The sequence below is a fragment of the Balaenoptera acutorostrata genome, chromosome 4, assembly GCF_949987535.1.
Source record: "Balaenoptera acutorostrata chromosome 4, mBalAcu1.1, whole genome shotgun sequence".
Lineage (NCBI taxonomy): Eukaryota > Metazoa > Chordata > Mammalia > Artiodactyla > Balaenopteridae > Balaenoptera > Balaenoptera acutorostrata.
The window spans coordinates 15,046,949-15,071,861 of NC_080067.1; the positions used below are offsets into that span (position 1 = coordinate 15,046,949).

At 37.7% G+C, this 24,913-nt stretch overlaps 1 protein-coding gene across 5 annotated transcripts in view; it reads left to right on the plus strand.

The window, feature by feature from the left end:
- DNAJC13 (DnaJ heat shock protein family (Hsp40) member C13) overlaps window positions 1-24,913 on the plus strand; it is a 124,700-nt gene that overhangs the window by 96,616 nt on the left and 3,171 nt on the right. For all 5 annotated transcript variants that reach the window (XR_450889.3, XM_057545165.1, XM_007180932.3 and 2 more), the window contains 13 exons: window positions 1,290-1,406; window positions 2,554-2,731; window positions 4,381-4,472; window positions 6,099-6,198; window positions 8,161-8,235; window positions 8,475-8,587; window positions 13,271-13,440; window positions 13,603-13,645; window positions 14,026-14,199; window positions 15,742-15,921; window positions 16,360-16,500; window positions 18,147-18,290; window positions 21,122-21,221. Coding sequence is in view for 4 of the 5 variants with exons in the window: in XM_057545165.1 (XP_057401148.1) it covers window positions 1,290-1,406; window positions 2,554-2,731; window positions 4,381-4,472; window positions 6,099-6,198; window positions 8,161-8,235; window positions 8,475-8,587; window positions 13,271-13,440; window positions 13,603-13,645; window positions 14,026-14,199; window positions 15,742-15,921; window positions 16,360-16,500; window positions 18,147-18,290; window positions 21,122-21,221 (1,627 nt within the window). In the remaining variant the exon portion in view is untranslated. The remainder of the gene's footprint in view (window positions 1-1,289; window positions 1,407-2,553; window positions 2,732-4,380; window positions 4,473-6,098; window positions 6,199-8,160; window positions 8,236-8,474; window positions 8,588-13,270; window positions 13,441-13,602; window positions 13,646-14,025; window positions 14,200-15,741; window positions 15,922-16,359; window positions 16,501-18,146; window positions 18,291-21,121; window positions 21,222-24,913) is intronic.

Sequence of the window (24,913 nt, forward strand, 5' to 3'; positions counted from 1 at the left end):
GGGCACAGGCTCCAGACGCGCAGGCTCAGCAGTTGTGGCTCACGGGCCCAGCTGCTCCGCGGCATGTGGGATCCTCCCAGACCAGGGCTCGAACCCGTGTCCCCTGCATTGGCAGGCAGACTCTCAACCACTGCACCACCAGGGAAGCCCTTTTGTTGTGTTTTTAATTACCACTTACATATAGCTGTCTTCTATTTTAACCAGTTTTTGTGCCCAGAAGCTCTGTTTTAATTGTTCTCTTTAGCCTCTTTTCCTCAGTAAATTAAAATTGCTTTCTGGTATCAAAATTGAATAATTTCTCCTATCCTGCCACCTTCTAGAGGAGAAGCTATTAAGCCATGAAAAAAACAAAAGACAGTAAGTAGAATGGGAGATAAGGAGAAGGCCTGGATAATACATACATTAGATGGTTGAGTCTTGATGGTTTAGAAGAAGTTGTGTTTTTGGGCTTGGACTTCATTAAAGAGTAACCATCACTGGGTGTCCTGAATTATTCAAAATTTGGTTTTGAATTCATTTCATGATAGTCACTCAGAGCTCTTCATTGATAGAAGTTTTGAGAATTGCAGAGCTAGGGGGAACAAGTCTCAGATTTCTATATATCATCTATTCTTTCACCAGGAGAGAACATCATTCTCTCTTCGTTTAGCCCTTTACAACTTTACAACAACACTTTTGCATATTATTTTAGTCCAACCTAAATTTTGAGTGATTTCCACCTAAATCTTCTTGGAGCTATTTTTTTCCCATTCCTCTTTCCTATCTTTTTCCTTGTCCTTAAATGGAAATTCTTCTTGCTTTGTCAACCCATCTACTATTACCTTGCTTTTTTATTCAGAGACCCTGTTTTCCAGCACTTTTCACTTAATGTATTACTTTTTAAAACCAGTCCAAATGTGTTCATTTCTTAGCTCTATCACCCTATATCTGACTGGGCCAAATGTTTGCTGAGCGGAGAGAGAAGAGCCACGTGTCATACTTGCTTATGAACACTTCATTGGCTGACCTCAGTGATCTTTTGAAATTTTAAAATGAGTTACAATATTGATCTTTGGGTTAAGAAATAACATAATTCTATGCCTTTTCCAGAGTCCATATTACTGATTACAAACCTTAAAATTGCATTGAGTGCTGTGATGTGTATCCCACCACATTTTTCCCTCTGGAAAATGAATGGATCTTTCAAGTTATTTATCTGCTAAGTTATTAAACTGAATATGGATAGATTAATAAACCAGACACTAATGATTCCAATTTACCTCTAACAATCTGTTTTCTTTTTTAAAAAGGGTGACTGTGACAAAACCTATGGATCAGAATTTGTCTACAGTGATCATGCCAAAGAACTTATTGTAGGGGAGATTTTTGTTAGGGTCTATAATGAAGTCCCTACTTTCCCACTCGAGGTAAGCTCTCTCCTTTTAATTTTGTCTGACACCTTTGATCATTTGTTATTGAAAGCTACTAGTTTATTCACACTGTATACATTGAAATAATACCTGTTTTTTGCCAAATGCTTTATACTAACTTGGGTGTGTGATGGGGTGACCATTGATAACTTATGATCCTCTTTATTTTGAATGTTAAAGAATTTAATTTTGTGGATTCGTGAATAAGAATTTATTCCTTTCCCAGCTGTTCCTGATATTTTATGCATAATGCTACCCCACTGTATCATGTATATATGCCTTCAGCTTTACTAGTCTCTCATGGAAATGTAAGGCTATTTACATATTCATTCCATCATGTTGAATATCAGACCACCAGACAGTAGTCCGTCTCTGGCCCATTTTTAGAAGAAAATAAGAAAATAGAGGTGGAAAGCGAAGAGAATTTTTAGAAGATGACTGGGGTCACACCAGGTCATCTCTTGTGATGATGCCTAATCACCTCCGGAAGCAAATGATCTTCTTTTCCTTCCGTAGTGCTTGGAAATCATGTAGGAAATTTTTGTTGTAGTTCTTTTTGGAGGGGTGGCAAAGAGAATTTGTTGGTTGATTGGTTTGTAAGGAAGAAAGAAGTGAGGCTATTTCTCTAAAACAAAGAGCTTGCTCTTGGAAAAAAAAGAATTTACTAAGCTGTAACATTTACTATTTATCACAGAATAATATCTATAAATAGCTGCTAAGCAGAATGAGTTCAGTGATTTGTGAAATGTCTTTGAAAACTGTCCTTTGAATTTATAATCTAAATATATATAATTTTTAAATATAAAAATATAACCAAATTATAGAAGTTACATATCATACTATCAATACCTTGGTAAAGGGAAGACATACTCATCTCAGAATTATTATACTGAGATGCTGATGGGAGTATATCAAATCTCTAATGGATTTGGACAAAAATGTTAAACACTTCCTAATGCAATTGGGTTTTGTCCCCTTTCTCCCCCTCTCCCCACTTAATCCATAGGTATATTCATGTGTATGTATAATTTAATCACTTTCATGGCTTGAAGTATTTTGTTGTTGTTTTTTTTGCTCTGGAGTCTTTGTTATAGGTTATTTCTAAGGGCACACTTGTTTTTAAATATTTTTCCACTCAACTTAGGTTCCAAAAGCATTTGCTGCAAGTCTCTTGGATTATATAGGCTCCCAGGCCCAGTACCTCCACACATTCATGGCTATCACTCATTCTGCAAAAGTGGAGTCAGAGCAACATGGAGACCGCTTGCCAAGAGTGGAAATGGCTTTGGAGGCTCTGAGAAATGTTATAAAATATAATCCAGGTGTGTGACTATACCCTTGATGAGTAAGATCCTTACAATGGAAGAGCCCAAAAATTCCAGTTCTCAATTTTACCAGGGAAATGCAGGAAAAATTGTACTTGGTTATCATGTTATACTTTGTATAACATTAAGAAGAATTGACTCCATAATATTTTTACCTCTAAATAGTAGGCTGGAAAGAGAGGTCAGGTCACCATGCTTAGAATAATTCGTATCTCTAAGAGCATATGACTTTCAATGAGTTGAGAAGGCAGAGTAACTTGCTAGTGTAAAATATCACATTGATGACATAAATTGACATACCAAGTATCAATATAAGCGCTTAAATTTTATTTATTAGGTGATCTCATTTTTGTGTGTTCTGGTCCATAACACAATGCCATGTTTTTGAAAAACTGCCTGAAGTTTTTGGTGTATAAAAACTGAAATAATAAAGTGAGAATTGTCATTCTTAAAACATCTTTAAGAAGGACATTTCCAAGAACATTATCACTCTTGCCTGACTTCAGGGAGATGGATGGGTGAAAATCCGAAAGCTTCTTCCAATTTTTTTTTTAATTTATTTATTTATTTATTTATTTATTTATGGCTGTGTTGGGTCTTCGTTTCTGTGCGAGGGCTTTCTCTAGTTGCGGCAAGTGGGGGCCACTCTTCATCACGGTGCGCAGGCCTCTCAGTACCGCGGCCTCTCTTGTTGCGGAGCACAAGCTCCAGACGCGCAGGCTCAGTAATTGTGGCTCACGGGCCTAGTTGCTCCGCGGCATGTGGGATCTTCCCAGACCAGGGCTCGAACCCGTGTCCCCTGCATTGGCAGGCAGATTCTCAACCACTGCGCCACCAGGGAAGCCCTCTTCCAATTTTTGACAACAAATATAGAATATAAAACCTAAAACAATATATATTCAGTTTAAGTTACATGAAGATCTCAAACCTTTTTTATTAACACTTAATATTATCTTTCATGTACTTCTTTGCTCTTTTCACTATGTATTACAGTAATACATTATTCAAATAAAATAACCAATAATAATTAAATGTTGTTTAAGAAAATAAGTCATTCCCATGGTATATATACATGGGGATGTTTTTAAAGGCAGTATTATAAAATCTGAAGAAAACTTCATTTCTTATTGTTTGGAGTTGACATATTAGGTACAAAGGAATTGCAGTAAAGCTGGCTATTGATTTGGCACTTACTTGTTTATAATGTAGTTCTCAAGTGGCAGGGTTCTAACTCAGTCTTAATTAAAAGCCAGATGATGTCACACTCTCCCCAAATGTAATTTGGCTGACAAGGGTAGCTCTACAGTCTTGAGGTAAAGAGTAAAAATACCACCTTACACTTTTAATTTTTGAGTTGTATTTGGATTGTGTGTTCGATAAATTTCTTGTTTTTACCCTGTGGGTTAACTAGGGGTGGGGATGGAAATGAAGACAAAACAAACCTAAGATAGTTTAATATCATTTAACTTCTTAAGATTTACTGATCCTTAGTGATACTTCACTCACTTTGTGTCACAAACGTTAAGAAAAGTTTACCAGAGACTTATAATTGACAGTAAACAAAAATGTGTATCAGTTTCCTAAAGGTGGATAATTTAGAACATCTCTTGGAAATAAAAATTAAACATTTTATTTTTACTTCCTAGGCTCTGAAAGTGAATGCATTGGGCACTTTAAGTTAATATTTTCTCTTCTTCGAGTCCATGGAGCTGGTCAAGTGCAGCAATTGGCTTTAGAGGTAAAAGAATTTTGTACTAAAGGGTGTTGTCTTTCCTACAACTTACTGTACATGGTTTGATCCTTGATTAATCATCATCTAAAGTTGAATGGAAGTTTGCATGTGGTTTTTTTCATTTTGCCTATTAAGCCAAGTGAATATGTTTTTAAAATTTGAATTAATATGCTCATTTTGAAGAGCAAGTATTGTAGTGTTCAAGGTGCTTTCCCTCTGTGGTCATCGTCTGTCATGCATTAGAACTTGGGATGCATTTGTTCAGTGTCATGTGGCGTGAGTTAAGGAATGCGCTTTACTTGGGAAGCTTGGAAGCCACAGATCAACAAGAAAAGGAGGCAGGATTTCCCAGATCTCTCAGTGTCCCCACAGAGACACATGTTGAGACCAGGGCACTGTGCTGGCTGCACACTGTGGGTTTGTATTCCCTCCCCCTAAGTTGCTCTCCCTTCTTATGGTCTGGTACAAAAGCAACCTTTCCAGTGAGGGTGACAGACAGACACCTGGTGTGTTACGCTGTTTACAGGAGCTGTCTAGGAAAGGCAGCTGCCCAGAACCTGTGGGCCTTGAGGGTCCAAGAGTGGTTAGAGGCCCCTCCTTCAGGAGAATGAAATCATTGGTCCCACAGGAAGCTGTTTGGGTGGAGCCTTTTCCTCTGGGAGAAGCAGGAAGACCCTGGTCACAGGGGGCTCCTTGTCCAGGCAACCCAGAGTGAGCTCCCAGGGTCTTTTTTCAGATGATCCTGCCTATTATAACACACGATTTATTATAAAGAACACCAAATTCAACACTGCGGTAACAGGTTAATGAGTACTTTATGAATGATTAAGTGTTCTTAGATTGCATTTTGGTTTAAAAAAGATGTTTAATAAAATAATAAATGTTAAATTGGTCAAAAACCTTAACAAGCATGTTCTTTAAGTTGAAAAGCATGCTTCTCCACTTATTTCCTTCAAGTATCTTGTAACTCTTTAAATAAGCATTATTAAATCTAGGATATTTTGCTTTGAGATGCTGACCACATAGTTCAGATTAAGTGACAATGATCTTTAGATCAATGTATATAATAAGTTAGACTTAAAAGGTCATCCTCTTTGAAAGAAAAACATGCCTATTTCTTTATAATGGAAAGATAGACCTAATCTGTTGTGCTGGGCACTGAAGACATTTACTTTCTCCCTCTAAAAGAAAAAGTCCCAGTAGTAAAGATGATTATCTTCCTAATCACTTGCCACCCCAAATCTACAATTGGAAAGCACTACAGTGTACACAATAGTTCTAGAGCATGAACTGGTGTAGAATTGAAGGCTTCTTATAAGCCTCAAGATTGTGAATGGGTGCTGAAATATTTGTTTAGATCTTTATATTTAATTCTTACCTCTAAATTAATAGAAAGCTAATGTATATAATATATGCTTTACCATTAACATTTTTTATTCTCAAAAGAACAGAGTAATAAGGCCAATCTTTTAAAATTAAACTCTTGCCTAAAAGTTAAATATTTTGTCCTCCAAACATTTTCCTCACTTTGGTAAAGCCTTTAAGTTTATTTAGGTCTGACTAATTTGACTTAATTTGTTTAGGTCCGAAATTATTTCCAGAACTCTTAACATCCTATTGATTAATTTTCAGGTTGTGAATATAGTGACGTCTAACCAAGACTGTGTCAACAATATTGCTGAATCAATGGTTTTGTCCAATTTATTGGCTCTTCTACATTCTTTGCCGTCAAGTGCGTATATTCACTGGAATTTTCGAAACAACAGTATAGTCAACCCATTGAGGGGAGCAGTTACACAGATGATACAAAACCTCTGACACAGTGTTATCCATGTTTTGTTTTGGAATATTTTAAGTGGTATTCTTTATATTAGATTTGTCTTTCTAATTATATTTTTACATAAGTTAATTATTTTGCATTTCTCATATCAGAAGTTGAAAGAGGTAAGAGAGATCCAAAAGCAAAAGGAAAATAATCTAGGATTTTCAATTTGTTGAGTATAAGCTACACATGAGTAATTGAGAATTGACTAATATTCCATGGTTTATTTAAAAAAAAAAACAGACACACACACAGTTGATCTTGGATGATAGGAAAAAATGCTTAAGATAAAAATCACCTTGTGTTAGCTTAAAGTTCAGTCCTGCATTATTTGTCCTTTACTGATTTGATGCTGATAGCGACTGTTACCACCAAATGATATCAATTTTTTAAAATACACCAACCTGATTTCTTGAATACAGCCTGAAATAATATAGACTCCTTACAAACTGTACAGTCGTCTAGCATAAGTGCTAGGATCAACCTTGAGACTGCTTTTCAAAGGCAATTGGCGATACTGAGTCCAACTTTGCCACTTAACCGTCAGCAGACATTGCTCAGTTGGCTTTGCTAGCCCCTTGGAAGTCATGTTAATCTTGACTTCATACCTGTTCACCTCCTTGAGAGCAGCAACCTGTCTCATTCATTTTATGCCCCAGTGCCTTGCACGTGTTAGGTGTTATGTTCAGTGAATTGAGTGGAGTTCAGTTTCCATTGAATATTTTTGTTTTCTTTAATAAACGACGTTTGAAATCGCTCTTTAAAATGACAACTTTTAAAAGTCATTCGCAGATTATTTTTATCATCCCTACAACCTTAGTTGGTTTTTCTTTTTTATTAGTTTTTGACAGCTTTACGAGGCTTCAAACAATGCAAAATTAAACTGATTGATGAAGTGAAGAATGTTACAGAAGTCATAACTTGAAAGATTTTATATTCATATCGGATTTATATAGTCCAGTCATTATTTTAATCTTACCGGTAAAATAGCTGACATCTAGATATCTCAGCCTACTCTGCTATCATTTATATTTTAGACTAAATTATCTTTAACTGTTTGCTAAGGGACATTAAAAACATAAAATGTTGACTTCCTCTCTCCCCTCCAAAGACTTGTTTTCCTTTGAAACTATGGTTAGAACAGTGGTAGGTTTTCAGTGAAGTACTGTTGCTTCTCTTAAAAATCTCCTTTTGAGTGTTTGTTCTCCTGCCTGTTAACTTAGCTCATTCTGTCTACCATCCTTTGTTGTTTTAGTCTCAGCCTAATACTTGGCAGCCTTCACCCTCTTTGCCAACTCTTTACTCCTTTGGTCACCTGTTGTTGCCATTTTGACTTTAGAAGAGTAAAGTCCATTAGCCGAGTCTACTTCGATGACTAGGGTGAGAAGCGCACAGACTATGGGCAGAAGGATGCTATTGTGTCTTAGATTGGAACAGTGTCTTGCAACTGTTACTTCCTACTTATTTCTCTAAGACACTAGCACCACATAAAAATTGTAGATCCCTGAATAGAGTGTTCTCAGGGTGTCAGGAGGTGAGAAGATTTTGTTTGCACAGTGAACAGTGAGGTAGCAAGACAGTATGGCATAGTGGTTACGAGTGTGGATTTTGGAAGTCAGACTTCTATAAACCTCTATATACCTTAGTGGTATAGTGAGCTATACCTCTCGCTAGCTGTGAATCCATGGGTTGGTCAATCTGGGTCTCAGCTTCCTCACTCATAAGGAGGCCACAATTCCTGTCTTGCTGGTTATTGTGAAGATGTAAGTATAATACCCTGTGTAGAACACCTAGTTCAGTGCCTGGCACTGGTGCCCAGTAAATGTAAGCTAATGTGATGATACATTCCTTGAAATGTCTTTTACTTTGCAGGTCGTCAGCTTGTTCTGGAAACTCTTTATGCTTTGACATCAAGTACAAAAATAATCAAAGAAGCAATGGCAAAAGGTAATGTATGGAGTGCTTTCTCATCCAGTCATGCTCAGTAATGGTGAAGCTTATTTTGAGCTGCTTTGTATAGTCTGATAAACTAGAAGAATGCTTTGGAAGGTTTACAGTTTAAAAAAAACCAAACGGCATTGAGTTGAAACAAGGTTGAAAATGAATTCTACTATGATTCTATGATTAGAAAAGTCATTTTTTTTTTTATTTAGAGTATAAACACTAATTCTTTCTTTCCTTCTCAGGAGCTTTGATTTATTTACTAGACATGTTCTGCAATTCAACACATCCACAGGTTCGAGCCCAGACAGCAGAACTTTTTGCTAAAATGACAGCAGATAAACTAATAGGTCCAAAGGTGAGCACAAAATGGGTTCTTAGAAAGAAATTATTAAAGCTCTGTAACTTTGATAACGGATTACATGAGGGTTACCAAAGTCTGAGATGGTGAGGAAATAACTTAATGTGAAAGTTGGAAGATTGACATACCTGAAATTATTCCTATATATTACTAGTTAGAAAAAAATTATAGTCGGTGAAGCCTGCACTAGAATTGAGAAGTCTTAAGAGAGTATTTGAATTATGGTGATAAAGCTGTTCATCTCCCTTGAAGAAAGAAGAAAAGTATATTTAAGTTATGACGGATGATACGTTAGGTTAGACTTTCACACTTCGAGGATTGGCCTGTGGAGGTAGCTTGTGAAGGAGATACACCCCACACCTGTATTAGTTAGAGCCATATAGCACGTGAGTAACGGCACCTTTGCTTCCCCTCTCTGCAGGGAGATCTCTCATTAAGAATCTGGAGCTAACAAGATGATCTCTGGAACCATGGTCCAATTTGCAGAGCAGGAACCTGTTAGAACAGCACTTCTAAATAGAATTTCATCCAGACACAGGTGTAATCAAAGTCCCCTTCTTCTATTATTAAATCAGTTTCACATGAAGTAATGCTCACTGAAGCCAGCCCAGATATGAAATGAAGGCTCCTGACCCCCCACTTCCAGAGTGTTAGGTGTTATTTTACATCAGTAAAACACGCTAGATTCAGTTGTTTTTTTTCCTTGTCTGATCTCCTGAGAATCTGTCACAGGACCTAGAACTGTTTTACTTTGGGAATATGGTTAATAGTCTGTCATCAACAGGGTTGGTGGGATAAGGGCGATTACATTTGGATATCTATAGCAAGGGTCCATAAAATCATGAATATTGATTTTTAAAAAAAAAATTTTTGGCCACACCATGCGCGGCAATTGGGATCTTAGTTCCCCGACCAGGGATCGAACCCACGCCCTCTGCATTGGAAGGCAGAATCTTAACCACTGGACCGCCGGGGAAGTCCATGAATATTGATATTTAATATTGAGTTTTCTTAAAGCTAGAGTTGGGTAGCACATAATTATAATGTCTAATATTACATGTTTTAAATAATGTTTTAGATATTTAAAATAAATATGTATTGATTGATTGATTTTTGAGCTCTTCAGTAATTTTTTGACCTTTGAAATACATGAGGGACAAATTTTACCAAGGTGAATATATTTACACTTAAATTTTCTGTATAGGAAAGATACAAGTGTCAGCTCCTTAATTGAATGATTTGCAGCAAGAGATTCTAGAACTGGGGTCAGTAAACTTATTTTCCTTTTTGGTAACAACTTTATTGAGATATAATTGACATACCATACAAGTCACACATATGAAGTATACAATTCATTGGTTTGGGCAACAACAAGCTATTTTAGAAACATTTTCATCAACCCAGGAAAAAAACCCATTCCCTTTAGCAGTCACTTCCCATTCACCTTCCCCCTAGCACCTGGCAACCACTAACCTACTTTCTGTCTCTATAGATTTGCCTATTCTGAGCATTTCATGTAAATGGAATCATAATATGTGTCTTCTGTGTCTGGCTTCTGTCACTTAGCATAATGTTTTCAAGATTCTTCCACATTGTAGCATGTGTCAGTACTTCCTTCCTTTTTATTGCCAAATAATATTCTATTGTATACATATACCACATTTTGTTTTTTCCATTTATCATTTGAAAATGGACACGTGGATTATTGCTACTTTTTGGCTATTCTGAGTGATGCTACTGTGAACACATGTGTACAAGTTTTTGTGTGGATATGTATTTTATTTCTCCGAGAGTAGAATTTCTGGATCATATGGTAACACTATTTTTAACTTTTCAAGGAATTATCAGACTGTTTTCCACAGTGGCTGCACCATTTTACATTCCCACCAGTGATGTGTGAGGATTCTGATTTCTCCACCTCTTCTCTGACACTTGTTATATTGGGTGGGCCAAAAGGTTCGTTCAGTTTTTTCCGTAAGATGGCTCTAGTAGCACTTAGCTGTCTTTAACCTCATTCAAAACAATTTTGTTGGATTGTATGTGACAGCTGTCATATCAGCGTGCATTTAAAAAAAGACTTAATCAATATTGGTTAATTTTTGTGTAGCCGTTTTAATATTGAAGATGGAAGAAAAAAGCAACATTTTCAGCATATTATGCTTTATTATTTCAAGAAAGGTAAAAATGCAACGGAAACGCACAAAAAGATTTGTGCAGTGTATGGAGAAGGTGCTGTGACTGCTGGAACATGTCAAAAATGGTTTGCGAAGTTTTGTGCTGGAGATTTCTCGCTGGACGATGCTCCATGGTCAGGTAGACCAGTTGAAGTTGATAGCGATCAAATCGAAACAATAATTGAGAACAATCAATGTTATACCACGCAGGAGAGAGCTGACATACTCAAAATATCCAAATCAAGCACTGAAAATCATTTGCACCAGCTTGGTCATGTGAATCGCTTTGATGCTTGGATTCCACATTAAGTTAAGCAAAAAAAGCCTTCTTGACCATATTTTTGCATGCAACTCTCTATTGAAACGTAATAAAAACGTTTCATTTTTAAAACAAATTGTGACGGGCGACAAAAGTGGATACTGTACAACAGTGTGGAATGGAAGAGATTGTGGGGCAAGTGAAATGAACCACCACCAACCACACCAAAGGCCGGTCTTCATCCAAAGAAGGTGATGTTGTGTATATGGTGGGATTGGAAGGGAGTTCTCTATTATGAGCTCCTTCTGGAAAACCAAACAATTAATTCCAACAAGTACTGCTCCCAATTAGACCAACTGAAAGCAGCACTCCATGAAAAGCGTCCAGAATTAGTCAACAGAAAACACATAATCTTCCATCAGGATAACGTAAGACCTCATGTTTCTTTGATGACCAGGCAAAAACTGTTACAGCTTGGCTGGGAAGTTCTGATTTATCTGCCGTATGCACCAGACATTGCACTTTAGGATTTCCATTTATTTCAGTCTTTACAAAGTTCTCTTAATGGAAAAAATTTCAGTTCCCTGGAAGACTGAAAAAGGTACCTGGAACAGTTATTTGTTCAAAAAGATAAGAAGTTTTGGGAAGATGGAATTATGAAGTTGCCTGAAAAATGGCAGAAGGTAGTGGAATAAAAGAGTGAATACGTTGTTTGATAAAGTTCTTGGTGAAAATGAAAAATGTGTCTTTTATTTTTACTTAAAAAACCGAAGGCACTTTTTGGCCCACCCTATATATCTTTGTTGAGTATAGTCATCCTAGTGGGTGTGAAATGTTATCTCAGGGTTTTGGTTTGCATTTTCCTGGTGCCTAATGATGTTGAATGTCTTTTCATGTGCTTAAGTGGCCATTTGTACATCTTTTTTAGAGAAATATCTATTCACATCCTTTGCTCATTTTTTAATTGGGTTGTCTTTTTACTATTGAGTTGTAATTGTTCTTTATATATTTTGGATACCAGTCCCTTATCAGATATATGATTTGCAAATATTTTCTCCCATTTTGTGGATGTCTTTCCACTTTACTGATGGTGTCTTTTTTTAATTTTGATGAAGTCCATACTATCTTTGTTGTTGTTGTAGCTTGTGCTTTTAATGTCATATATAAGAAGCCATTATCTAATCCAAGTTTACAAAGATCTATGCCTGTATTTTTTCCCAAGAGTTTTATAGTTTTAACTCTTGTATTTATGTCTTAGATCCATTTGACCAAGAAAAGTGACACACATCCTGTTTTGTGGATGCTCTCTATCATGTAACTGACACTGTTTCCTTTAGTTCATTGGCTGCTAGGAGTTCAGGGCTAAATTTGTAATATATTGCTTGCAATTATACAGGGCTTTTGATGTTTCCTTTGTGTACTGACTTCCTATTAGTCTCATTCATTCAAGTAAGTATCTGAATGAGTATACTCAGGGTATATACTGAATGAGATATTCATTCAAGTATCTGCTTGTGCCAGGGGCTGAAAATACAGCAACAGCAAGACAGACTTGGCCAGGGAAGATTTCTATAAGATGAGATTTGAGCACAGACTTAAATGACACAAAGGAAGGAAAACTATGTGAGGACCTGAAGGAAAAACTTACCTTTCCAACCTTCATTTTCCCTTTGTCCTTATGCCTCAGACTAATTTTCAGTTTGTGTGTATGTGTGTGTTGGATATATTTTTTTAAGCTGTTTTTTAAATCCTTTCTGGAAAAAGGCACAGAATAATGTAAAACACAGTATAGCAAAATAAATGCACTAAAAAATACTTGTATGCCACAAAGGTAGCATGAGAAAAATTTGTGAGGGTGTGGGGTGTGGGAGGGGTGGAGGGACAGGCCAGCTAAGGGCCTTCTGGGAAGAAGGAACAGCATGTGCAGGGCAGGATCTGGCAGGGTGGTGTGCTCTGGGAACTTCACACCCCACTGGTGCTGAATTTCTTAATGTTTCTTAAATTTGAGGAGGAGAGAGGAAATGAACCTGGATAGGTAAGTAGTAGCAGGTCGTAGTGAGTCTTGTTACCTTTGCATAAACCAAGGTTTATCTGTTCTCTCAGTCCAGAATTTTTGGATGATAGTTGTGGCCCATTTCAGCCATAACATAAATTACAGCAACATTCTATCTTAGAGAAATGTAAAGCAGACCAAATATTGAGATGTTTCCAATAGGTCTTTTTTCTTTCTCAAACCTCCTCATCTAGGTTCGAATTACATTGATGAAATTTCTCCCGAGTGTGTTTATGGATGCCATGAGAGACAACCCTGAAGCTGCCGTCCATATTTTTGAAGGAACTCATGAAAATCCTGAGTTAATTTGGAATGACAGCTCCAGAGATAAAGTGTCCATGACAGTTAGAGAAATGGTGCTCGAGTAAGTCAAGAGACACGCAGTAACTTAGTGCCTTCAGGTGGGGTCACCGGGCAGGCAGGCGTGCCTCACGTTGTCTGTCACCTTTCTAAGGCTTACTCTACATGCATGAAAGTGTGTCTTGTGACTGAAGTTTGATGTCCTTTCTCCTTTTTTTTTCCCAAGGCACTTTAAAAATCAGCAAGACAACCCCGATGTAAACTGGAAGGTAAAGTATACTTTTATTCAGAGGAAGGAATTTTACATTTTACTGTAAATTTTTGTTGTTTTTTAAACTCCTGATGAGTGAGTTTAATGCCAACCTTTTAGATACTTTGTCATTAAGAAACTTAGGTCTTCCCCTGGAAAATAGGGTTTTAAACATAAAAGTAGGAATACTCACTTTCAGAGTAAGTAACTTAATCAAAGGGCTTTTTCTGAATTTTGTTAAGAGAAAATAAAACTTAGAATAATTTTGATTTGATTAGATTAATGACTATTTAAGGACTAGTTAATTTCATAACGATTTCTTTAATAGGGTTTTTATTTCTTGCTTAATGTACAACTAATGATTAGTAAGTGACTTGACTATTCTTTCTCTATTTAAAGTTGCCTGAAGATTTTGCTGTGGTGTTTGCAGAAGCAGAAGGTGAACTTGCTGTTGGAGGAGTTTTCTTGAGAATCTTTATTGCACAACCAGCTTGGGTTCTAAGAAAGCCTAGAGAATTTCTTATTGCACTGCTAGAAAAGTTAACTGAGCTCCTGGAGAAGAACAATCCTCACGTAAGCTTTAGCCGTCAGCCAGACATTTCATATAGTTTGCTAAACATGTTGATAGTGTTTCTGTTAAAACACCATCCTCATTGACCATACATTAAGAATTGGCTACCTCTTTCAATGTAGCAGCCACCCTTAAATTCACACATGCCTTGTCAAAAGTGAAACTTCTTGGTAAAAGTTGGAGGTATGTATATTGAGAGGATGCTATTTCTAACAATTATAGTAGCTCTGAAAGGTTTCTGCCGTCCCATTTCCAGTGATGGTATGGTTTTAAGGAGAAACCTAAATGTGCAGTGTAGAAACCTAAATGGAAGTGTGTCCTGCTAGGGCATGTTCTTCACTTAGCTTGCCATAGATGGCAGGAATGACCCTACTTAAAAAAATTGACAGGGGAGTCTTAACTACATGGGTGAACCCTGTACCTATGCTCAAAGCCAAAGGCTAGTAGAAAAGCAGGAGTGAGTAGGAAAGTAGACTTGGTCTTGGCTTGGCAGGTCATAAACCCTGATGTAATATAAGGTTTTGTTATTTGAACTCCTATATTGAAAATAATTGAGGTACATAATTAAGCAAGCTGGCTGTAGAGGTGATTAAGAGCCCGATCTGTGTTGTTAAATGGTCCTGGACCCCAGTACCAGCCCCCCCACTGACTAGCTCTGTGGCCTGGAGTAATGCCTCCTGATTCTACCTCAGTTACCTCATAGAAAGGTAACAGCATCTGCCCCTAAGGCTGAAGTTTTCATGAGTTTTGATAAATGTGGAGTACTTAGTATAATGTCGAGTACTTAGAAATCATTAGTTACTATCATTAGCTTTGCAAAAATTAACATTATGTCAGATATTTACATATGTCTCTTTCTATAGTCACATTTTCTCTTTACTAGAATTTTTACTACATATATAGTTTGCTTAAAAAATGAAATCCTCAGAAAGGAGAAACTTGCAAACAGAAAAACGTATAACATTTTCCTTCTATATTGCTTTCTTTTTCAGTGCATCCCAGCTTCCATGTTTATTTAAGACATGTTATGTTATGGATATATATGTTTGCATATAATGGTATAAGTTACAGGTCTTTGCAATCCATTTTCCACAATAGAAAGTGCATTATGGCAGCCAGACATGTTAATTAGTAGGATTTTTAATAGAACTGGGGAAAACATTTTTGCTAGTTCTTCATTCTCCTGAATTATTGATGTTCTCTGACATTGGCATTTCTATAACATTATCTGAAAATTTCTAGTAATATCTTTTGAGAGCTGATCTCTTAATAGACATCTCTTATCTGCAATAGAAATGAGATGTGGAATAGAAATGCCCAGAGAAAGGTTGCTTAGATTAATGTATCACATTCTTAAAGTCCTTTAAATTCATGCCTTTGTCAAGATGGGGAAGTTTGTTGTTCTTTTAGGATTTAGGGATCACTTTTCAAGTATCAGCACTTAGAACTTGTGGACCCTTAGTAACACCAAATAATTACCAAGGATGTTTAGGACTTCATCAGTATTTTACAGTTTGCTTGTTTGTTTGTTTTATACCCTCCAGGGAGAAACTCTGGAAACTTTGACAATGGCAACAGTATGTCTCTTCAATGCACAGCCTCAGCTGGCTGATCAGGTCCCACCATTGGGCCATCTTCCCAAAGTTATCCAAGCGATGAATCATAGGAACAATGCCATTCCTAAGAGTGCCATTCGAGTTATTCATGCCCTGTCTGAAAATGAGGTATTGATGAATCCATTTAGTAGCTTATAGCTCTAGAATTCATCTGTGCTCCCTCTTCCTGACTAATGTACATTGAAGTATAAATCCCCTTCCTACCATGTGCCTTAATCCATACGAGCCTCATGGTATTGTAACAATTCTTAAACTGGTTTAAATGATCTGATTAATAGGAGACTGAATTTGACTTAGTTCATTATTAAACTTGAGCTGATGGGACTTCCCTGGTGGTCCAGTGGTTAAGACTTGGCGCTTCCACTGCAGGGAACATGGGATCAATCCCTGGTCGGGGAACTAAGGGATTTTTGGTGTGGCGCGGCCCAAAAGAAAAAAAAAAAAAACTTGAACTGAATGTAGGTTTTTCATATATTATTGTGGTATTTACCGTGTTACATAAAATATTGCTAGTCTACAAGTAACCTTCTCTTTTTGGGCACTTAGCTGTGTGTTCGAGCCATGGCATCTTTGGAGACCATTGGCCCACTGATAAATGGAATGAAAAAGAGACCAGATACTATTGGTCTAGCCTGTGAAGCAATTAACCGAATGTTTCAGAAGGAGCAGAGTGAATTAGTAGCACAAGTAAGTGACTTTCTAGATTTCTATTTTAGGGAAGGCAACATACCAAACAAATAGATTTTCACTTATTTAGCACTGATTTTGGTTTCCCTGACTTGGCAGAGAGGTAACTTGTGAATTTGTGCATGCACAATTTTATATTTTATACACACACACACACACACACACACACACAGGCACATGTATATATACACACAGAAAAGGTGGGCCAGCTACCAAAAATCCTTCCAATGTCAAAGTACTTTTGTGATGTCTGAATTTTAAATTTTGGTTATTTACTAAGCATTTATCCTTAACTTGCTTTGTAAAATTTGTTTTATCTTTTTGGAAAGATCCATTCTGTTTATTCATTCCTTTGTTTCTTAAGTCATGTTCAAAAAACATGCCAAGGTTTTTATAGTCCTTTTCAAAGAGACTACCCATCTAATGAAAAGAAGACTTTGTGGGTACCAATGTAGCAGACATCAAGGGAACCAAAAAACATATAATAAATTTAAAAGCCATTGAGAAAGTGATCTTTCTATAATACAACTCTTAAACGTGTAACTCATTCTTCACTTAAAAATCCTTCAATGGTTTCCCATTACCTGCCAGATGACAAAGTGACATTTGACATCCTTAGCCTGAATACAAGGCCCTGCATCCTTATTATCTGGCCCTCCTATTTCCCAGCCCCTTTTCCTCTCACATCTTCTCTCTCCATCCACCCCCACTTCCATCCCTGTTCCTTGTTCAGGCAGGTTAGAAGTACTGAGTACATTTCAAGGAGATAATTGGATGCTCTGAGGTTCAAACTTATAATTGGCTGGGAGGGTTGTTGTATTGGAAAGAACATGAGTTAGTTCTACCACTTGATGGCTCTGTGACCTCAGGCATGATATTTAACCTTACAGTACTCAGATTCCTCATCTGTAAAATAAAGTTATGACTTCTCACAGGGTTGTTCCAAGAATAATATCTGTAAAAAAGAGGTAGACTTACTTAGTTACTTGCACCTCTTTCCTTTGAATTTCAGAGCGGGCAGTGAAAATTGTGTGGTAGCAGAGTATTACTTAGCTTTTATTAGGCTAATAGAAAATGTATGGTGAATGCAAAGGTTGATGTTTTAAGAAAATGTGAAAAAGAACTAATATACTGCCAATATTGTTGCCCATCAGTGTATGTCCTTAGAGGAAGCAGACCAGTATACTCGCTGAAGCTCAGGTTCTGTACTTTATAGGTCCAGACACAGATTCCATTACTGTCTAGCTCTGTGACTGTCAACATGTTTTACCCTCCATGCATTGATTTTTCCATTGGCAATATTATAGTTGTGCCTACATCATTAGGTGTTGGGAGGATTAAGTAAAATAATCAGCATATAGCATTTAGAATAGTTGATGGAACAGAATAAAATCTCATTAAGTAAAAATGTCATTACTATTAGATACCCTCGCCCCCGAAATTCTGCATCTGGCATTAAAATAAAATAAAGCAGAGTGTCCTCTTCCAGATATGGTTCTGGGAGTGAAATTATTTCCTCAGTGGATGGCTTACATTTTTTAAAGTGTATATATTTGTGTGTGTGTCTATATATATATATATAGACACAGACACATACATACATACACACACGTACACACGTATGTATACTTAATATTCTCTTCTAGGCCCTGAAAGCAGATTTGGTCCCATACCTCTTAAAATTACTTGAAGGCATTGGCCTTGAAAATCTGGACAGCCCAGCAGCCACAAAGGCTCAGATTGTTAAAGCTCTCAAGGCAATGACTCGAAGCCTGCAGCATGGAGAACAGGTGAGTCTGCACAGAGGTAACTTTGCCTATTACAAGGCATTTTCAAAGCCAGGTGTCTTGGCCATTGGTGATCTATGCACCTCAGCTCAGGTTCCACCTACAGGTGTGGTTCTTGACCGTAACTGGAGCAGATCCCAAGACCAGGGATGGACTAGCATAGCTGCCTCATAAAACACAAACTATATACTCAAATAGTCACCGGGAGGATTCTTTCTCTGGATAGTGGTAGCATGTTGCACATTCTTCAGCATAGAAGAATACTGAGCATTTAGTTGCCGGTTAAGATTAACTTTCAGTTCTAGGAGTTACTGTGGAATAGTGATAACTGCATTCATTAACCATCCCATAATACCATTTTAAAAGATACAGAACATCATTTTAGTTTCATCTCCTTCCGTTATTAGCACTTACAAAGTGTTGGCTTCCTTTTTGTTGTAACTTAGATTCTATTAATGTGTTTCAGCTGCATGCATATGCTGAGTTCAAACCAGTTCAGTAATTTAATTTTCCTCATTGGTTTTTTTTTTTTTTAAACATCTTTATTGGAGTATAACTGCTTTACAGTGTGTTAGTTTCTGCTTTATAACAAAGTGAATCAGTTATACATATACATATGTTCCCATATCTCTTCCCTCTTGCATCTCCCTCCCTCCCACCCTCCCTATCCCACCCCTCTAGGTGGTCACAAAGCACCGAGCTGATCTCCCTGTGCTATGTGGCTGCTTCCCACTAGCTATCTATTTTACATTTGGTAGTGTATGTATGTCTATGCCACTCTCTCACCCTGTCACATCTTACCCCTCCCCCTCCCCATATCCTCAAGTCCATTCTCTAGTGGGTCTGTGTCTTTATTCCCATCTTCCTCATTGGTTTTATTCTTAATGTTGCATCTGAGGAGTTCCTCATTCAGTATTATTATATAGCCCTATCTAGTAATGGTCTCTTTTTTTAAGTTGAGGTGAAATTTACATAACATAAAATTAACCATTTTAAATTGAACAATTTACTGGTATTTAGTGCATTAACAATGTTGTATAACCACCACTTTATCTAGTCCCCGAAACTCTGTACCAGTTAAGCAGTTATTTCCCATTTCTTCTTCCCCTCAGCTTCTGGCAGTCACCACTCTGTTTTCTAGGAATTCACCAATTCTGGACATTTCACATAAATGGAATCATACAATATGTGACCTTTTGTGTCTGGCTTCTGTCACTTAGCATGTTTTCAAGGTTAATCTGCGTTATAGTGTGTTTCAACACTTCATTCCTTTTTAAGACTGAATAATGTTCCATTGTGTGTATATGCCACGATTTGTTTACCCATTCATCCATTGATAGATGTTTGGACTATTTCTACCTACTAATGTTCTTCTGTAGGTTTAAATTGACTTAAACCTCTCCTTTAGTGAATCCATTGTGTTTGTATGTTCCAACTAAAGAAACATTTTGTATGCTGTTGTCCCTCCTAGCAGTATTATCATTTGAACTATTTAAGATGATAATAAAGAAGAGAAACAGCATGTGCTGCTGCAGTCATTAACTATATGTTGAATAAAGTTACCTGTGGGTGTTCTGAATGCCAAGCAAAGGCACTCCTGTGTACCGCGTGCCGGCAATTGTCCTCCCCTCTGGATTCCTGTTGATGAGAATTAGCAGAGCAACCTTGACACCCACCTTCCACTCCCAAGGGGAGGAAAGAATTATGATAGTTTCCAAAATAGGAACTTTAGCACCTTCACAACTAATCACTTCCACCATTGCTTCTCTCCAAGGTTGGGACAAAGAGTCTTTTGGACTCACACAGTCCCCGTATATATCTCTACTTTAATGCTTACCGCTAAGTTATCTGGCATTGTCTGTCTCCCCTACTAAACTGTAGGCACTTCAGGGACAGAGAAAGTCTTTCTCATCTTTGTGTCCACTGTGCAACCCACATATGAGGTGCTCAATAAATATTTGATCTGAACTTTGATATGCGAAAGGTATCCTCTATATTGGAATTTCCTAAACTTTTTTTTTATCTATGTCACAGAAAGAAACATGTCTTCCATCTTAGTCCAATACACATTTACACACATGTTGTTTATACTCGTGTGTGTATATATATCACAGGACAATTTTGCCCATTTTACATGTGATACTCTGACGCTTTCTATATTAATCTATTTTATTTTCTCAAGCATGTTGATCACAACTGTCTTAATAGATTTCTTAAACTTCTAACAGGTCACATCCATAGTTTGAAAAAGTGCTTTAAATTGTAGCTTGAGGGACTTCCCTGGAGGTCCAGCAGTTAAGACTCTGCACTCCCAGTGCAGGGGGCCTGGATTTGATCCCTGGTCAGAGAACGCGAATGCCGCAACTAAGAGCCTGAATGCCGCAATGAAGATCCCACGTTTCGCAACTAAGACCCGGTGCAGCCAAATAAATAAATAGATGTTAAAAAAAAAAAAAGTTGTAGCTTGAGTTTTGCAGTAGCTCCTCCCCAAACCCCTTCCTGAGGAATACTTCATGAACCCACACCACACTGTCAGCCAGTTGTTACTATCACAAGAACATCTTCGTGCCCAAATTACATACAAGTCAGTAAGTTCAAATAGTAGAGTCCAAGTTTAGAGGGAAGACTGATTGAGGGACTTATTTGCATTTGGCTTAATGAGATGTGCCTGGTATAGAGTGTCTGATGAATGTGAGGTCTTGGTTCCTCTTTGGTTCTTTCCTCAGCTGGCCTGTTCCTTTTGTCTTGTAAGTTTGCTTTTTCTCTTTAATTTCATCTACCAACATCTAGCACTTAGTTTGTTTAAGTTCAAAGAGTTTGTTTTACTTCCCTAGGTGAATGAAATCCTGTCTCGTTCTTCAGTCTGGAGTGCCTTCAAAGATCAGAAACATGACTTGTTTATTTCTGAGTCACAAACAGCAGGATACCTCACAGGTAAACCACACCCAATTCTCTTCCCTAAGACACATGGCAGAAGCCACTTGGACCTTTCTTTTGCCCTGTCTAGACTAAAAATGGCATTTAGAGGGTTTTCCTAGGTTCCTAGCTACCTGTCTTGGAGATGCTGTGGGCATGCAGTGGACCTCTGGTTCTAACCTCTGGTTCCTAGCTACCTGTCTTGGAGATGCTGTGGGCATGCAGTGGACCTCTGGTTCTAACCTCTGGTTCCTAGCTACCTGTCTTGGAGATGCTGTGGGCATGCAGTGGACCTCTGGTTCTAGCCCAGACAGCATGCGAACTGCTGTGGTGTCGAATGTGTGCTGACTGCAACGTGGACACTGCTTAGTTTTGATCCAGTAAATCCATGGTGTCATATGTTGTATTTGGAGTATGGCTGTATTAAAATGTTTATCTTGAACATGTAAAAAAAGAGTGGAGAGATATCTACTCAGAAATATGATAGCATCGTTCCATTCTGTCAGAATACTAGGTTGAAGTTCCAAATATGCATACTCACATGTGAAATATTTTTTCTTCGAAGTTACCAGTGATTAATCTGAAGTTTTACTAAATATTTAGAGTTTATCTTCTCGTGGGAGGAAATATGTGGGTACCATAAAGGAAAGGATGTTTTACTGCCTAGGGATCAGAAGATAATACACTGCAGAAGCTTGGGACATTTGTCCATTTTACAGACTTATTTTAGCGTAGTAATTTTGGAATACTTGTTTTCATATTAGCTTCTGTTTAAAAAGAAAGTCACAGAAGTCTATTGCTAAATGCTGAAAATGAAATATAGTCTTTGGTATAAAAGTTTTTAGTTTGAAATTAACCTTAGGAATATTAAGTGATTCTTGCAGTCTGCCTGAAATTATAGTATTTTAAAAAATGTCAGCCCTGCGTCCTCCTCTAACCAGAGATGATGTAGGTAAATTGAGAGAAAAAATTAATTACCCAGGGTTTCTCACACCAGTGTAACTGTTTTAATAATCCTGATCGCTAGTATAGAAATTTATAAATCCTGAAGACCAAATCTTGAATATCCAGAAGTGGGGACTTTGGCGAAAGTTTTGCATGGTTTTAATTTTAGACGTGGTTGTGACATTACTGTTTTTTCCTCCACTGTGACCTCTTTAATATTAATCCACTAAAATTTATAATCAGACTTCTAGAATTTATGAACATGTGGTGCATGTGTGTACATTAAGAGTAGAGTGCTGTGGGTTTCCCTTCTACCTTTCCCATCCCCTGCCCTATGATTTCTATGGAGAGAAATACCTAGAATATGGTCTTAGTCTCTTCCATATCTCTTTCAAATTCGGGGTAAAGCTGTAGCTTCTAAGTAGGAGTATGTTCTTATAGACACACTAAAAACTTTACCACTTTAGACTCTTTTCCCAAAAAGTTTACACAATACCACCTTTTCATGGTATTATATTCATTACTTTGTATGTAAGAACGGTACGATTGGAAAATCTGCCGTATTTTTTTCTAGCTGAGAGTAAACTTATTTAAAATTTGACCTTGAAGAATAGGAAGATATAGATTACAAGCAGGGACAGGAAGGCCTCTTCTAATTCTTTTTGTTCTTGAGTGTACTTCACATTCATTGCATTCACTGACTTGACTGGATGGAATAAAAGACTGCAGGTGATCTTTGACATACTAACAGCTGTGGGTCAAAAGGTCTGTCGTTAGAATACAGAAGAGAGAAGGATTTATCTTCAGAGACCTAGAGTTCCTTTAGAAATCACTTGGTCCTCACCCCCACCCAGATTCCCTAATAACTGTAGGAAAAGTTCAGGGAGCCAAAAGGTTTCTGTCTGTGCCTTTCCTTTTATTTGGATCCCTGGGGTAGCTTCTGAATGAGTTATGAGAAGCAGCTTTGATGGGCTGCAGAAGGTTAGGGAAATAAAAAGGCTGGGGTTTATAAATTTCTTCACATCCTTGGTCTGGCTCACGGGGCAGCAAGTTCCATATAAAGCCATCGAGGGGTAGGTGGTATAAATCCCAGCCTGGAAAGGGCCTGGAGCTTTACTGTGGCCATTCTGAAGGTCATTGTTGAAGCCCAAGGGCATATCAGTTGACGTGGGACAATCTGGACTAGCTCTGAGCTGTGTTGGCCCCCTAATTGTCCAGTTCTTAGCACATCATCAGTCTGGGATGTTCTTTTGTTGTGAAAGTACTACCGGTTGAACTGATGTATATTTATCGCTTGGATTGCCAAATGTTTTCTTTTTTGTGTTTGAGCTTTTCCGTTGAATTGTGTGTCATTGTTTGATAAAAGGGGCTAGTACTTCTAATAATGATAAAATTCCGTTACGTGGAACTCCATGGAATGTATACAGTGTTGTGTTGAATTGGAATTTTAAATTTACCCCACCCTGCCTTCAGTCTTGAGAAGATTCAGTTTGTACCAGCCCCTGTCTAATCAATTTGCAAATGAAATAAGGTGCTGTGAGAACATAAGTTGTCACCAGCCTTTTCTTCTGATAAGTAGATTTTGTTTAGGAGATGGGGAGAGATAAAGGAAAGTTAATTACTATTTCAAAATAAGATGGGAATGACTAATCGCATTTATAATTTTCTTCTTCCTGGCTGCTGAGCAAATGTCACTCAGTCACATGTTCAGGATTTGGGGTAAAAATTAAAATGTCCTAGGCAGGATTACTCAGTGTTGATAAATTGAGATGAGACGGACCCTCTAGCCTGGCATATTGTTTTGTTTTATGATAAATGTTCATCTAAAAGTGCCTCAGGGCTTCCCTGGTGGCGCAGTGGTTGAGAATCTGCCTGCTAATGCAGGGGACACGGGTTCGAGCCCTGGTCTGGGAAGATCCCACATGCCACGGAGCAGCTGGGCCCGTGAGCCACAACTACTGAGCCTGCGCGTCTGGAGCCTGTGCCCCGCAACGGGAGGGGCCGCAATAGTGAAAGGCCCGCGCACCGCGATGAAGAGCGGTCCCCACACCGCGATGAAGAGTGGCCCCCACTTGCCGCAACTAGAGAAAGCCCTCGCACGAACCGAAGACCCAACACAGCCAAAAATAAATAAATAAATAAATAAAGTAGCTATAAAATTTAAAAATAAATAAATAAATAAAAAATAAAAATAAAAGTGCCTCAGTGGGACTTTACCCATGGTGCAGTTAAGCTGTAACTGCTCATTTTGCAGGGCCTTGGGTTACTTAGCCATTTATTTTGTTTTAGAAGAGCTTGGTGCTAACAAGCTCAAAGCCCGATAAAAATAATTTCAGCAGTGAAAATCCTCAGATTTCCTTACCTAGAAAATCAGTAGAGAAAGAAGGAACAACAAGGAAAGAAAGAGAAGTGGGCCAAGGCAAAGATGCTTTTAAGAGCTAGAATTGGAGATGAAGAACTTTGTACTCTATACTTATTTACTTCTATTTAATTAGAGGCATGTGGAATAGTTAACTTGTTTTCCTAAGGTCATCAAAGGGAGCAAGGGTGCATTTCTTGGGCCTCTCATCAAACTGGTCCATTAGTTCTTTGCAGAGTTGGTTTTTATTACCTTTTGTTTTTCTTTTTACACGTGTCCAAGACTACACAATGGGAGCCATGTTAGGAAAGATTCCTAAGGTCAGTGTCAGTTTATTGTAGGACATTGCTGCTAAGACAGGGCTTCCTTTTTTTCCCCCCCACTGAGAATCCCATGTTCATTTTCA